Source organism: Psammomys obesus, unplaced genomic scaffold (assembly GCF_907164565.1).
Source record: "Psammomys obesus unplaced genomic scaffold, mPsaObe1.curated_primary_1811, whole genome shotgun sequence".
NCBI lineage: Eukaryota > Metazoa > Chordata > Mammalia > Rodentia > Muridae > Psammomys > Psammomys obesus.
This window is the reverse complement of record NW_026587216.1, coordinates 47,902,608-47,919,308: the sequence shown is the minus strand read 5'-3', so window position 1 is coordinate 47,919,308 and position 16,701 is coordinate 47,902,608. Positions and strand designations below refer to the sequence as shown.

General features: G+C 42.7%; 2 protein-coding genes across 5 annotated transcripts in view; one reads left to right on the top strand and one right to left on the bottom strand.

Annotated features, from left to right (window-relative positions):
• Rmdn1 (regulator of microtubule dynamics 1) overlaps window positions 1–4,117 on the bottom strand; it is a 32,066-nt gene extending 27,949 nt beyond the window's left edge. The window contains exon 1 of the mRNA XM_055603190.1: window positions 3,743–4,117. Within this exon, the coding sequence (XP_055459165.1) occupies window positions 3,743–3,871 (129 nt within the window). The 5' untranslated portion in view covers window positions 3,872–4,117. The remainder of the gene's footprint in view (window positions 1–3,742) is intronic.
• Cpne3 (copine 3) overlaps window positions 1–16,701 on the top strand; it is a 59,681-nt gene that overhangs the window by 589 nt on the left and 42,391 nt on the right. Inside the window, exon 1 of one of the 4 annotated variants that reach the window (XM_055603189.1) lies at window positions 5,116–5,134. The exons of 2 other annotated variants lie outside the window; for them this stretch is intronic. The gene's annotated coding sequence lies outside the window, so the exon portion shown is untranslated. Of the gene's footprint in view, window positions 1–5,115; window positions 5,135–9,380; window positions 9,479–16,701 lie in introns of those variants that run through there. One more of the 4 variants, XM_055603188.1, reaches the window with a different exon arrangement.

Genomic DNA, 16,701 nt, shown 5'->3' with positions numbered 1-16,701 from the left:
TTACATGTAATAACTACATACTTAAGGGTATAATTTTAGGACTTGTATAAACTGGGGAAAACTATTTTCATCACCATAATCAAGATAATAAAATACTCATCAACCCAGAACTATCCTTTGTAATGTACTTTCCCAGCACTGGGGTTTCACTTTGTTTTTGAAATATTTCCTTGGGTTTCTTTCTGAGTCATGACTGTTCCTTTTAATAGCTCTTTACCTGTTTATTTTCTGTATCTAGAGCTTAATCCCAGACCTCTGTTTTATATTTGTGACTTTATTTCTTCTCACAGTTTTAAATGCCATATTTGACCCATTCTATCTCTAGCTTGGATGTCTTTTAAACTTGAGAATCACTCAACATTCATCATACTCCAAGAAGGAGGCCTTGTAGAAGAAGACCTTATCTCCATCACAGAGGAATTCTAATATTTAAGAGGCAGATACTTTGGCAAAAGTTAGAAAGAAATATTCTAATTTCTATTTACTGATTATTTCTTTATTTTCTGTCTCTAAAGTTGGTAAAATTAATGTTGAAGAAAATATATCTGAGAGCATACTTCATTTATACAGGGAATTATTTAAGAATTGTTACTACATTTTGCTTTCTGTGAATGTGTTTGGATGAATGCTAGAGTGCACATGTGAGATAGGTCAAGAGGATGACCTGTGGGAATGTGTTTCTCCTCTCATTCTGTGGGTCCCGGGGATTGAACTCAGTTCAAAAGGCCTTGGCATCAGCTAGCTGCCTTTTATCCTTGAGTCATCGCTATGGCTTCCTCAAGAGGTTTTTTTGTTTGTTTGTTTGTCCTAAAAAACTCATTATGAAAAGCATTACATGATACTGTAGAGGTACCAGGCAAAGTGGCATATCCCAGCTGTTGGATACATTCTTAAAGTTATCAGTATCTTGAAGGTGTTCAGGGTATTTAATTTTAAGTTCAGGAACATCATTGTCATCTACTTTTCCAGAGATGAATAAAGGGTTGCTTCACATTAATCCAAGTGATACGCACTCAGATGACGAGCGGTCAGTGTAGGAATTTAGAATGAAAAATAAAGTCACTCAGTGGTCATGCATCCCTACTTAAGAAAGCTGAAAAAAGCACAAACAATTGAACATTCGAAATGTGGCATTTTCTCAAATTACAGCAGTAATTACAGCATATACAGTAGTACACACTTCCTTTCTGTTGTGTCATTACCTGTTGGTTAATAGACTACTAAGACCTAATGTTAAAAATCTTGGTCCTTCTCTTCTTTTTTTTCTCTGCACCAACATTGATCGTACCTATGAACCTGGCATACCCTCTCCCTATTCCAACTTTTCTTCTTTTCCTCCTTTTCTTTTCTTTCTTCCTTAGCACCAGACCTTATAGGTCCCAGGTATGTGGCCAAGGGTGGCCGTGAATTCCTGGTCCTCTTGTGCTCATCTCCCTGGCTAGTACCATGATTACCAGAGCTCCACAAAGAGACCCTGTCTTGAAAAACAAAACAATAACAGTCATATGCTGAAAGTTCCTAAATTTCTATCTACAGCTGGGATCTCTGAGTGAGCTACTTACTCGTCCATGTCAATTTGGCCCTCTTAATACAGTTCAAAACAAGAACTCTTTTCCCCTTTACCCCTCCAATTTCTTTCAGCGGCCACATCTCGTTAAGTAGTGCATTAGACTGCTTCAGCTGGAAACTAAAAATTTCTACTGGACTCTTGGTAACATCTGCCATGAAACTTTCTATATCCTTAAAACTCTTTGAATGGATCTACTTCCTTATAACTAAAGTTCAAGCCACGTCTCTCACCTATTCTACACCAAAATCTATCTAGCATTCACTTTTGCCACACACTTATTTTTTTCAGTGAAAATCTATTCAAATGACATTCATTCTGACCACACACTTATTTTTTCAGTAAAAATCTATTCAAATAACTTCCTCGTTTAAATGCCTTATTTGGTTTCCTATGATCATTAGAGTAAGATCCAAAAAATAGTTCATGAGGTTTTAAAATTTTGTACTTATTGTGTGGTGTGAGTACAGAAGAGATGTAGAGGTCAGAGAACAACTCTGGAGACTCAGTTTTCTCTTTCCACAGTGGGTGAGAGGATGAAGCAGCGAAGTCTATAAGGTTTTATGAATCTGGGTGTCAGAAGGCAATGTATCCCTGTGTGATACTTCCCCTTACATTCACTGTGGATTTACAGACCTCTTGACTTTCTAAGAGTAAGTGGTAAGTTGACCCTCTCTCAGCTATTCTCTTAGATGCCCATCCTGGGTAGGGTCGGCAGCAATGTCTGCTGGCAACAGCAGCTTTGGGGAGAAAAGATCTGCCTGCTGCCACAGCAGGGGGTGGAAGCAGAACTTCATCCTCCTACCCTCAGACACTGAGCTTTCAAAACAAAACCATCAACCAAAAGAGCCTGGAGAGAGAACTCATTAGTTAAGAGCACTGGCTGCTCTTCCAGATGACCCAGGTTCAATTCCCAGCACCCATCTATGTAACAACCATCTATGTAACTCCAGTTCTGGGGGATCCCCTCTTCTGGCTTCCACCTGCAGTAGGCACGCACTTGGTACACAGACACACATGCAGGCAAAACACCCCTACACCTAAATTAAATTTTAAAAATGGGTAGGGGGTCGGGCGAAGGAAGGAGGCTGTTGGTTTAACTTTCACACCTGGAATACTAGCACTCAGAAGGCTAAGACAAGAAAATCACCATTAAACTCAAAGCCAGCTTTAGCTACTTATAGAGGCCCTTTCAAAACATATAAGGCAGCAAGCAAACAACCACAAAACAATACAAAGCCCTGGGTTTTAAATGAGACCTCAACAGTTGAAAGCCTGACTATACCTGATGAGCGATCTTAAGATAGACACCATTAAGCCATACCTAGATTCCTGACCTATACAAACCACGGATAATAAATGTGGTGGTGCACACCTGTAATCCACTTGAGGAGGCACAGGCAGGCGGATCTCCAGGCCAGGAGTTCCAGGCCAGCCTGGTCTACAAACCAAGTCCAGGACAGCGAAAAACCATAAAAATAAATACATAAATAAATAGATGTCTGTACAAAACATGTATTTGAAGCTGTATTTTAGGGCTGTATTAAATGTTTTTTACAAGAACTATATCTTAGGGACTTATGCCATCACTTTTCAAGAATGAAGAGGGTCATGGGCATTCTAATAAAAAAAACTAAGAAAAAAATTCTCGACAGCTTTAGAATGTATAGAAGACAAACTCAAGGATAATTACTGCAATAAAAAAAATTGTTATTTATTTAAAATTTCGAAGTTACATCACAAACATTTTTGCCTCCGGGTGCTAGGCAAGGGCTTCTTAAACAGGGCTTATTAATAAATACTGCGTTTATTTATTTACTTTACTATTTGTTTGGAGACAGAGACTCCCTAATTTGCCCGTACCAGCCTTGCACAGGCTTCATATCCCAAGTCGACCTTGAACTTGAGACCCTCCTTCCTAGGACTCAGGTGGCTGGCCCGACAGCATTGCGCCATCGGGCTGGCTGTCTGAGGTAATAACCTGAGTCCTGCAACTGCCGGGGGCTCTGACGAAGCGACTTTCGCAACGGGCAAAGTCCGTGAACCTTCCCGTTCTACTCTCGGAAGCGAAGGGCAGGAGGACGCAGCCCTGTGCCCCAGGCCAGCGGCCGCCCCGACGGGCGGGGGCTCCGGGGCCGCCGGCCGGGTGCGGGCGGGACCAGGGCGGCGGGTTACCTCGGAGCCGCGGGATCCCCGGGCGCCACGCTGCCCACGGCTGCCCCAGGTCCTCGCCGGCTGGCACACGCTCCGCGCCGCGCCGCGCCGCAGCGGGAGGAGGCGCCACAGTCGCGGGGGCAGCGCCATGGCCGACACCTCACCAGCCCCAGCGACGCCGCCGCAGGACTCGCCCGGTCGGGGCGCGCGAAAGGCTTCCCCCGCGGAGCGTCCCGGAAGCCGCCAGCACTCCCGCCCGCAGCTTCCGGTCCCCGGACCGGAGGCCGGAAATGACCCGCCATCACGCCTGCGCGCGGCAGGCCCAGGCCAGGGAAGCCTCCTCTGGCCACCCGTAACTTGTAAATACTGCGGGAGCGCTCCCGAAAAGCGTTGTTTCTGTACTTGGCCACAGTCTTCAACAGTGAAGCGAATCCTGGCACTAAAGGCCCTTTCGAAAATAAATACTTGAAAGAATTAGATTGTCGCTGTAAGACAGCAGAGCTGTCAGGAGCAAAATGGAGAGACACTTTCGGTGATAGTGACTGGGTAGTGCCCGTAAGGCATTGAGAGCTTGTAAGACTGCAGAGCTGTTAGGGTCAGATTAGAAGACATTCTTAGTAACTAAGTAGCGCCCTTAAGGCATTAAGTAGTGAAATTAACTAATATCAGCCGATTAGCAGCTGTTGTGTGTGTGAAAGAGTGGTAGGCTAAGCGATGTTTTAGAATAAAGTATAGAAATTAAAGTAACGCCCTTGAGGCACCAGGTAATGAAATTAGGTAATGCCAGACGATTAGCAGCGTGTGAACGGGTGATAAGCCAAAGCTGTGCCCTGAAAAAAGTATAAAAACCGCAGCCTGAGCCCACGCAGGTACGGCTGGCTGGACTCTTAGGTGAGTAAGCCGTGATACTGCCAATAGCCAGCCTATTCCCGAACGGCTGTTTGAAAATCCCAGACCATCTTAACAAGCCGGCCCTGGAAGGCGGCTCCTGAGCAACCCAAGCTTCCTTTGCTTCTGAGGCCTAGCTGGAGCAGAGAAACTCCAAGGCTTATCTTATCAAGTCATCAGAAGACGCTTCTGAGGTCCGGCTAGAACCGTGAAGTTCTGGGACCTAGAAGACACCTAAACACCGATTCCAGAGACAACGTTTTAGAGCCCGTACCTGTGGCCAGGTTGTAGTCCCCATAAGATGTCTAATGTGCTATGCAATTCTTAGATATGTGTGATTTTTGTGATTAAAGTAGCATCCAAAAATCAATCCAAAAAGCATTGGCTTTTATCAATACCTTGCCGCCCTCTTGTGGTGTCTCGGTTAAAGTCCGCCAGCATAATCAAGCGCTCCTGACTGTAGCACAAGCCTGGCGGTGGTGGTGCAGGCCTTTCATTCCAGCTTTGGGAGGCAGAGGCGAGCGGGTGAGTCGGGGCCAGCCAGATAGATCTACATAGTGAGTTCCAGGACAGCCAAGGCTACACGAAGAAACCCTGTTTCGAAAAAACAAAATTAATTAATTAGTTGAAATAAAAGAAAAACAAATCAATTGTCTCACAGAAGGACGAGAGTGGAAGAGAAATCTACTGGCTCAAGGTGCTAACAGAAAGACAGCAAAGCCCTACGGGAGGAGGAATCCTACTGTAGCCAGAGTTCAGAGTGCTTCCCTAGACTGAGTGAAGTCCTGGGTTCAATTCCCAGCATGCGTTAAGACTGGAGTGGTAGCACATGCCTATAATACCAGCGTTGGAGAGGTGAACTCATAATCAAGAGTTCCAGGTCATCTTCAACTATATAAAAAGTTGGGTGCTAACCTGGAAATTAAGAGACCCTGTCTCGAAAAAAATTAAAAACAAACAAAAGTTGATTGTTGTAATCCCAGCACTGTTATCTTGATTTTAAGGACAGCCTGGGCTACTCAGTGAATTCCAATCTAGCCTGAACGACAAGATACAACTGTTAGACCCTGCATTTCAAAAACTTAGATAGCTATCCCAGTGCTTTTCTGGGTAGGGACTCATAAAGAAAAAGATAGTTTATATCCTAGAACTAGCAAAGCAGAAATCTTAGTTTAGCTTACTATTTTTTTTTTTTTTGCCTTAAATTGTTTAGATGCCCGTTTGCTAAAGGTGTTTTGCAGTGCTAGGACCTTTCTTGTCCTTTAATCATTATCTCATTTAATCATCATTAGGTGTAGATGGTTATCTGCATTTTATAAATGAGAAAACTGTGCTTCAGCACGAGTTTGAATTCTCCAGAGTCACTCATGCCCATGAGAAAGGTGATAGAATTGGTGTCCGAAACAAAGTTCCCAGCTGCAGAGACAGTAGACATTACTCTTGCTATTATATCATGTTCATGTCGGTGGGAATGGGGAAGTATGCCTGAAGCACTAAACTGTGGGGCTCTACTAGACACATCCTGTTTGCTTCGGTTTGATTCTTGCGGGTGGAGAGAGAGAGGAGAACCTCTGGACATGGAATCTCTGGAGTTACAAGGGGTAATTGCTGAGCAAGCTCTTCAGCCCTTACATTCTAGTTATCTCAGACTATATTGCATTGGTCTCTAGTTGTCTCAAAGATCGACTATAATTTTTGGTAATAGTATACTTGTATATGCATGCCACAACATCATGCCCTACTTAATAAATAGGTAGAATTTTGTCAACTTTCATATCTTAAATAAATGATAAAGCTACATTTTATTAAAAATATGTATAGCTCTCTTAACTTCTGCTGGATTGTAGCCATTTCCGCAGAAGGAACCACTTTTACATATCATTACTGCAGGCTGCTTCAGTAGTGCTACTTAGTCTGTTCATATACCACCGGATATGAGGAGCATCCTGAAAGCCTACTTTTGATATCTCAGCTACAATGAATTCTGTTTCTGTGTGTGGTGTTGTAAGCAAGCCCAGCGCCTCGTGCGTGTTGGGAAAGTTCTCTAGCTGCATGCACAGGCTCACTGATAATAGATTTCATGAGACATACTTGTGCTGAAAAGCTTGTTTACCTGAAATTCAGGTTTAGCTCAGCATCTTAAATTTGTCTGACAACCTTCCTTGATCTTCCACGTTTGGGCATCATTACTTTAGAGACTATGGGCATAGCTGTTGGTAGAGTGCTTTGCCTTGCCTGAAGGAGACCAGAGTCCAATGTCTTGCCCTGTCTGTCTTCCTGGAGTCAACTCTGGTCATGCACTTTGTTTTTTGCTTTTTTGGCAGATACATTATGTGATATATCTTTTCCATCACTTTGCATACTGAGGCTCTTGATATGGGTTTGTCCTCTTATTGGCAGCTAGGATTATTTTGTGTACATGGTCTTGAACCCAGGACCTTGCACATGTGAGCCCTAGTATGCAATGAAATAGATTTAAAGAGCTGGTAATGTAGCTTGTTGGTAGAGTGCTAATATGTAAGAGGCCTTGGGTTTGAGCCTAGCCCTGTTAATAAAGGGAAATAAACGGTAGATTAGAAATGTATTCCCCTTCTTAAATTTGTTACTGGTGTACTGTCCTGGCACACAGAGACTGTTATACCATCTGCTATCTTTTTTTGTATTTATTTACTTATTTAAGCACTTTTATGTGTATGAATGCTCTGTCTTCATGTACATCTGCACACCAGAAGGTGCCATCAGATCCCAGCATAGATGGTCATGAGCCACCATGTGTGTGCTAGGAACTGAACACAGAACCTCTGGTGGAGCAACCAGCGCTCTTGCCCACTGAGCCATCTCTGCAGGCATGTTTACATGTCTCTTTGGCTTCATCCCCTGACTCCTCTTCGCCTCCTACACATCACATGTATCTCAGCAAGTTCCAGGCCGGCCATCTTTTTATCCTACAAATGAGCTGCACACTTTACTGCATGATGTTTTCTCTGCCAGGGTTCCTTCATAGTTCACTACCACAGACCTTCTTTCTTTCTCTATATGACCAAGCTATTTTTTACCAAACTAGTTTCAATTTCTCTTTCCATTCTTGGTATGATGTCACTTCCTCAGAGTGACATCATAATACATTTATACATTATACATCATAAATACATTTATTTCTCCTAAATGTATTTTCATTTATTAATTTATAATTTTACTTTTACTTTTGTGATTATTTGTCTGGAGTATATTTTGGAGGAATTGGTAACATGTACTGTAATTGGTAACATTATACTGTAATCTCAATGATTCTGATTTTTTTCAGTTATAACAGGATATGACCCAATTTTTCTATTCATCCAATAAGTATGTATCATGTGTATGTAATGTTTGGTCCCAAACCCCAAACAAATGGCTTAGTGAGGTGCCTATTTAACATATCAGATGCTGGCAGCTAGGTCTTCACTACTATTATACGATATGGTCAGCATGGCTGGCATGTCTAACTCCCTGCCCTAAACTCTCCAGCCCGGTGACAGGCCTGCCCCTACTCCCCCAGCTTCTCTTCCTTTTATAACTCGGCCATTTTTGCTACACTTCTCTCCTAGTCTTCTGGCTCACTCCTGGCCTCGGGGCTCCTGGTTTGGTCTCTTGTTCTTTAGTTTCCACACTCCATGGATGGTGATAAGTGCTAGCTAAGAAGATGAGGGAGAAAGGCTATAGATATATTTCTGTTAGGCATTTTATTTCTTTTTTTCAATTTTGGGGTTAAGCACTGAACACAGAGCTCTGTTCATGCTAGGCATTCAGTGCTTTGTAACTGAGCTATAAATACCTCAGACAAACATTACAATCCTAAATTGGATAATGCCCAGAGAAGACCTCACTCAGAACTTTTGAATTAATACTCAAAAAAGCAAGTCATGAAATATCTTAGGGACAAAAGCATTTTGTGTAGAGTAAAAGAGACATGCAAAATCCTACTCTGGAAAGGCAAATGGAAATTTTCAAGACCAGCAAACAAAGAAGAGGAAGTAAGAGATAAAGATCAGTGATAAGGTGGGTAGCCGGTAGTGTAGTTTCTCTTTGACATTTTAAGAATTTTTGAATGTTTTCTTTATAAGAATAGGTCAGGTCTAATTTACATTTTATGTTGTGTCCTTCTGTATTGAGAATAGACTAAAGGGAAGAATGGTTGGCCTACCAGGGGCAATCCCCGTAAAGAAAACTAACTCCTTCTCCCAGCAGCCATCAGTTGCCAATATAGTGCCTCAGCTAAGAGTGAGGCCTCATGCCCATTGCCCCTCTCCATGCTGAGATTCTTGTCTAACTTGAGCTTTTACACGATGTCAAAACTGCTCTGAGTTCATATTGAAAACTCCCCAGAAGCAGTTTCCTTGTAGACTCTCCCTGACTCTTTTCTTTCTAACTTCTTTAATGATAACTGCTGGATGGTTATTTGTGTTTTGCCTGCATGTACATATACAGAGGCCTGCTGGCCTTGGAGGTCAGATCCTCTGTAACAGGAGTTCCAGATGTTTGTCAGTTGCAAACTGGGAACCCTACAAGAGCAATAAGCACTCTTAACCTGCGAGCCACCCAGATCTGGTATTGTAATGCCTAAAGTCAACTATGGGTTTTGCAAGAAGTCTTAAAACGTCAGCGGGCAGAGGCGCAGCAAAGAAAACTGGAGAGAAAAATGGGCTGGGGAGCATGCTCACGTCCAAAACAAAACTTCACTTTAGTCCCGCCCACAAGCTCCGCCCTCGCCCCTCGCCCCGCCCCTCCGCGGGCAGCCTAGGTTCCAGTGAGGCCGCTTCTGCGCTGGCCACCTTGCGGTACTGTCTGCTGGGTCTCCACCCTGACTGCGCTTCACCAGCGACATCTCACGTGAGTGCGCGACTCTTCCCAGCTCCGGGGCTGGGTGGCTCAGCCCGAGCTCGCAGCCTCCCGGGGGCAGCGGGCTGGTCCCGGCGGGGAGACGGAGGGCCGGCTCGGCCGGCCGGGCCCGGGAGCTGGAAGTGCTCCGCAGGCTTCCGGTGCCCACCCTGGGGTGCTCCCGGTGTCCACGCCGGGGGTTCCCGAGCGGCGCGTGCTGGGTCGCGGCCTCTGGGGCTTGGGGTCATCCTGGGGCCGCGAGCGCCTGCTGGGCCTGCAGCTCGCGCACCTGGACGGGCGTGCCGGCGATCCCCGGGCCCCGCGTGGAAGGACAGGGTGGGGTGGACGAAGGGTTAGCTGCCGCGAAGTCTCGGCCCGCTCAGTGGGGGAAGACTGGGGAACTAGACGAACCGGTCGTGTAGGGGAGCTGTGGTGGAAACGCTCTGTGGTGTGGGGAAAGGTGATACTGCAAGGACTGCGTGAAGCCTAGCAGCTCCTGCACTTCCTCTGGCTTCGAAAGTGGCCCGTGCTTCGGCTCACTGCACGCGGGGCGTGGAGGAAGGGTAGTGTTTCTCAGTGAGAAACTTGGCGCAGCAAAGTGGCTGTTAGTGCCGGACCCGACACACCTGGCGGTGCTCTCGCACTTTTGTTTGTTATCTGTGGTCGCCCCAGAATAATCAGGTAGAGGGTAGAGCCGGATTAAATACAGCAGGGAACTGCAGTGATCCCAGCCGCTGTGCCAGACAGTACCTGTTCGCTCTCAGCAAGCTCAGGGCTGCGATCATCTTTGCTATTTTTCAGGAAACTGGGATTAATTTAATTCACGTAACTAGACTCCTGTGAAGTGGTAGCATTAGGTTTTGATTCAGGTCTGTATGGTTTTACAGTATAAGATTTACAAAAATAAACAAGCATTATTTCCCAAGTAAGGCCGTGATTATCTGTCTAGTTTCGGGGGAATGTTCTGATGTTAGCTGTCTAAATTTTGGGTGGGATACCTAATCCTTTAAGGTGTGTTTGTAAAACAGATTTAGCACTGCTTTGTCATAGAGTTGTTGTGTCAGGGTAATGTCAGGTACGTAAATAATAAGCTATATACACTCAAGTGCATCTTGTTAGATTTCAGCTCTGAGTACCAGTCTTATCCAATTAAGACCTGTTCAGGCCAAGAGGGAAACAGCAAAGCTTAGGAAAAGGGAACTGAGAACAGAGGGCGTATGAAGGTAGAAGTAATGACACTAATGGGTTATCTGGATTAATCTGCTTTTTGAGGCGTGTGTGTGTGTGAGAGAGAGAGAGAGAGAGAGAGAGAGAATGAGAGAGAATGAGAATTCTTTAAAAAGGCAGTTCCTTTAGGCTGAGAAATTGGAAAATACACCCAAGGCTATGTTGAAAATTTCGAGCCCTGTCTCCAGGATTGGGCATACAGCTCTCTTAATGAGCTAAAGCTGAGTCTCAGGCTTTCACAGATTAAAACATTCCTGGCACAGAAAGGGGGTGAAGTATTCTCTTTCAGAATCTCTTCTCTGATATTGCCCTCAAAGCTGAGGTTTTAGAATTGGGGAGCAAAATAATTCATCAGCTCAAAGGCAAGTTGCTAATTGGACATCTCTTCTACTTTTACTTACAAGTATGAACATTTATATACAGCGATTTCTAAAATAACAGCTTTAATTCCATCACTTAGGAGGCAGAGGAGGGTGGCCTGTGATTTCGAGGCCAGCATGGTCTACAGAGCAAGTTCCAAGGCAGCCAGGGCTACACAGAGAAATCCCGTCAAGGAAAGAAAACAAGAAAGCTATCAGTTGCTTTTGAAGAATTTTATGGGGCTGGTGATGTAGTTCAATGTAAGGGAACTTGTCTAGCAAGCTGGAGGCCTTGGACTCAGTCCTCCAACACTGATATAGATGAATAAAATTGAATAAAATATCTGAGCATTCTTTACAGTGAATGTCTTCTGTGCCTGCGCCTGCTCAGACACTCAGCTCATACTGTTCTGATGCCTTGTCAGTTCTTACGCGTTTTTTGTACGTGGTGTTTCTTACCATCTTTTGTTGCTGTCCCTGGATTTCACTTATTATTATTAAAATACCTTTTTTCCCAAAATTTCTTTCAGTGATGTAAGTCTGCTTGGCAACCAAGTTAAGAAAGATAATGTTGGATGTGAACACGACTTAGTGACATTTCGGCCTTTAAACTTTCATAACAAGCCACTATTCTTCCTCTAAGCATCCTCTCCCTGCCTCTTTTAGCAAGAATCAATACCTCTTCCATTAGTTCTCAGCCTCTTGAGGAATCCAAACTATTTCTGGCAAGTCCTTTAGGTTACCTTTATCTTACAGTCTAACTTCTTTCTAGTGTTTTGTGTTTTTGTTTTTTAATGTTCTTAAATTTGTCTTGTAGGTACTGCTTACTAGGTTAAAACCTAAATGACTGTGGTAGAAGACTTGTGAAAGATTTGTTAACAAGAGAACCACTTATCATAGATTTTATTTAACATTAAGTTTTTCATACTGATAACCAACTGAACTTATTATATATACATTTTGATAAGACTCTGATAACTGCATAAACTATAGCTATAACTAAGTTATTTGCTGATATACATGTATCTGAAGAAGACTGGGAGTAGGATACTGGGATTCTTTTTTGGAGAGGTTTTCATTTGTTTCATTTATAACAGCTTAACTAAATGGAATCATAACCTTTAAAAATACATGAAAGATAATTAGAGCCCTGGCTCAAGGATTGGGCCATACACAGACTTTCTAAAGGAGGCAAAACTGAACAGTCAGTACCGTGGTCACACTTACCAATTTGTATTAGGTTGATCGCATGTTAATACAATTTCTCCATGGGAAAGGAATATTACACAGTCGGTTTAGTAAACCATTTTGAAACCATCTTATGCAATGGCTCTATTATGTCTGTTTCCTGTAAAAATTACCAAAGCAACAATGTCGGCGCAGTTTAGGGTGTCATCATACTACTTTAGTTTTTTCTTTTGCTCTTTCCTTATTCCTTCTTTCTGTCTGTCTTTCTTTTTTATTGAGACAAGATATTTCTATGTAGCCCTTAGAGTATTATGTTGCCTGGTGGAAATAGCTGTGTAGACAAGGATGACCTTCAGCTCCTGCCTCCCAACTCCCAAGTGCTGGCATTTCCATATGTGCACCCACACCCAAGCACTTAAAATCCTGAAGTTTTTGTTTTTCAATTCCTTTAAAAAAATTTAGATGATAATCACTACGTCTTCATATTTGCAAATGTGAAAAGGACTGCACGTTCATTTCCATCTAGTTAGGAATCTTTTTTTTTTTTTTTTTTGTCTTTGTTTTTGTTTGCTTGTTTCCTTTCAAGACAGGGTTTCTCTTTGTAGCCTTGGCTTGCCTGTCCTGGATTCACTTTGTAGGAAGAGGCAGGCTGCCTCAGAGATCCACCTGCCTCTGCCTCCCAGAATGCTGGGATTACAGGTGTGTGCTACTGTACCCAGTTTTTCTTCTTTTTTTAAATATAGAGTTTCTCTGTGTAGCCTTGGGTTCTGGAACTCTCTGTATACCAGGCTGGCCTCGAACTCACAGAGATCCTCCTGCTTTGCTTCTGTCTCCCTAGTGCTGGCATTAAAGCTTGCACCACCACCACCACCTGCGTTTGGATCTTTTTTTTTTTTTTTTAAGAAGTGAAACTCTGAAAAAAAAATTCTGATGGTATTGGCAAAAGAAAGTTGTAAAATATCTAAAAGTTTTCCTGCTTCACTTTCCTCCTCAGCATTTACTACCATGTGGCACGCTGTTAGTTTTAATTGGCTCATTTGTTTTTCTATTGTGTAATCACATTAATGCAAGTTTTGGCCGGTGCTGGTTCCCAACACCTGGAATAGTGCCTGACATAGTGCAGGTGATCCACAGGAATTTGTTGAACTGGTATTGAATGAATAATAATGTTTTTTAATATTAATGTTTGGGAAATATAAAAGGACTTCCCAGAAAGCTAAAAAACAGCTGTGCTGTATATGGTATTCAGTCATGAAATGAATATTCTTGAAATCAGAAAATGTATAAACGTCAACAGAATTTTTTGTTCAATATGTAATCATTATTTTTTTTTTTATGTTGGCTATGCCAGCACATGCTCTATTATCGAGTAACACCGTGAATGCTGTAAACTTTCAGAGTTTGACAATGAAAACAGCGGCTGTTTTAGCTTTAAACCTAAGGAGTTTGTTTGTTTATTTTGGGGTAAGACTGAGGCTGGCCTGTACTTACTTCCTCCTGCTTCAGCCTCCTGAGTGCTGGGATCCTGGCCTGTAAGACCATCAGGCCAAAAGAACTATTCTATCATTCACTATGAACTAGTGAGGCCCAGGTGTAAATGAAATGCTGATCTTACCCAGCAAAATGGTCTGTATACCCAGCTAAGAAGGGAGAACAGGGAGCCATATTTAAAAAGCATGTGTGTAGAGTGAAAACATAGTTCACTAGGCAGGTGGAAAATTCATGGAGAGATTGGAGAGAAGGAGAATTTTAAAGGACTTTAGTCTCAGTAGATCCTGAGTGCATTATCCTCACTTCTGCTGCGAAGCTGGCCCACAGCCTTACTGCGTCTTTACCTCCTATTATGAGCAGCTTATTACTCTGCTTTATATTGAAGTAAAGCTGCCTTGCATTGTTGGTGTGTGTTTTATGGCCAAGCGTGCTAAGATTGTTTGTTTCTTAAAGGGAAACAATATTGAGGTGCCGGCATTGCTTCTTGTAACACCTGCATTAATTATTGTTCTTGCAGCTGTGGCAAAGTACTGAACCCAAGCAACTCAAGAAATTGTACAGTCCATGTGGCAAGAATGGGAGGTGGCTGCTGCTTTTATACCAGGCCTCAGTCAGAGAGCAGTGGATGCTGGCACTCCTCTTGCCTTTTCTTTTTGACTCAGTAGAGTGGATCATGAGACTCCTTCATAGCTGTGCTCAGAAGCTTGTCTCCTAGGTGTTTCTAGAGCTTGTCAACTTGACAGTCAGTAGTAATGATCAAATTCCTAGGTGGACTTCACTGTACGGTCAGTGACATTTCTGGAATGCATGTACATTGGCTGAGGGGTTAGACCAGTGGCAAAGCTTGGAATGTTTCTTAAGTTAAGCCTTAATAAGTTTCCTTGGTAAGTTAAGCTTTAATAATGATTGATTCTTGCTCTGAATCAATCATAGAGTAATGTGTGTTAAAGATTTTCTCCAGACTTGAAGGGAAGGCTTAAGTTGGTAGTTCACTTTGTGGTAATAAGGATAAACTAAAACCATATGCACTTCTTAAGCTACTGATCCAATGCTAACAATTTTCCTCAACAGTTAACTGACTTTTCTTCAGTTCTTTGTGTCCAGATGCCATCAGTAAATCTAAATGTCGGTACTGAGATTTTATGTCAAGAATTTGGAAACCATTTGGAGAGGTAGCCTTGAACATGCTGAGGACATATTCTCTCATTTCTCTTGGAATAAATGTTTAGATTTATTTATTTTTATTTGTGTATGTGTGTGTATATATTCATATATGTTTGTATGTGCCTTCCATGTGTGTATATAGATGTGCACAGAGCCCAGAAGAGAGTGTCAGATTCCTTGGAGCTGGAGTTACAGGCAGTAGTGAGCCTCCTGTTCCTTTTTCTGCCATGATGTGTCCTGAGACTTTCAGACATACCATGAATACAGTGGGGCTCACTTCCTTGGACTGTGTTGGTCTAGCAGGCAGGAGCTGTTTTGCTTGTTGGGGTGCATTGCTTTTACACATTATTTGTGAGTTTGGTCAGTTTCGCACAAAGGTCCCAGACTAGTGAGGGAATTCACATACACATTTTTATAGCTTTTTTGATAGTGGCTGATGGAAGCTGACTTCGGACAACTCCATCCTTTCCAACCATTTCTCCTTTTTGCTGCTATATATTTCTGGTATTTTCGGTTTCTTTTGAGTCTTTAAGTAGCACTTTCCACATAAGTTATGTATTTACTGTAATGATGTTAGAGTAAAAGAACGCAGGCTGGGAGAGACGTTGGCCATTACCTGATGTACTGAGTCAACTGTTAGCTTTCATGCTGGAAAAAAGCAAGGCCTGGGGAAGTTAGGCTCCTGTCCACGTCACCACCGTCACATGCCTAATCCAGAACCAAGGTTTGGTTTCTTGGCTTCGCCAGTAACCCTTCTTGCTTGTTTCATACTAAAGTGAAAACAGTGTCCTCTTCTCTGTCTTAGGTGATTTTATACATTTTCATTTCTCATATCTTGTGGCAAGTTTAGAAATAAGAGCCAAACAGAAATAACCTTTGGTGTCACTTTCATTTTATGAAATCAAATTTATTTTCTTTCATCATTATTTTTTTAAATTAAGACTTTATTCTCAGAGTCGGCTTGCTTGATTATTTATTTGGATTCTGGGGGCCTAGGGTGTGCAAAACTGCGCTCTACCACTACGCTACACTTATAGCCAGAATCTGTCTTCTAAGTGCAGTAGGTATTATGGTTTGGGTCTTAAATGTCCCCAGGATCTCAGATGTTAGAGTCTTGGTCCTTGGGGTAGGAGTGTTCATGGATAAGACTTTCAGAGCTGGTTGGATTACAGGGTTCCTGAATGGGTTTACACTTGATTTATATTTTGGGTTTGTTTGTTTGTTTGTTTGTTTGTTTCAGACAGGGTCTCACTGTGCAGCTCTGGCTGTCCTAGAACTCACTATGTCGACCAGGCAGACCTCAAACTCACAGAGTCTGCCTCCTGAGGGATTTATACACTTATTAATTCATGTCTTAATGGGAGATATATAAATGTGTACATATGTTTGTATGCATGCTCTTGTATGTGAAGGTGCTCATGAATGGTGTGGATAGAAGCCAGAAGTCAGCTTCTGGTGTTTTTCCTCAGGTGCCATCTGCCTGGGCTTTACAGACACAGGTTCTCTCCCTGGCTAGACCAGGAAGCCCAGTTACAGTGTTATAATTTTTAAGATCCTGTTTCACTCTTCATTTGTGTTACGATAAATATTTTATTTGATGTGCTAACAATTACAGAATCAAATTATATTACACTAAGCAAGTATTAATTAGAGACCCTTTAATGCCCTGGAAGCATTTTGTTATGAGGAAATAAACATCTGGGTTGTGGCTTTGGTCTTTCTATTTATTAGGTTAGTAACCTTATGGTAAGCTTTAGGGGTGTGTGTGTGTGTGTGTGTGTGTGTGTGTGTGTGTGTGTGTGTGTG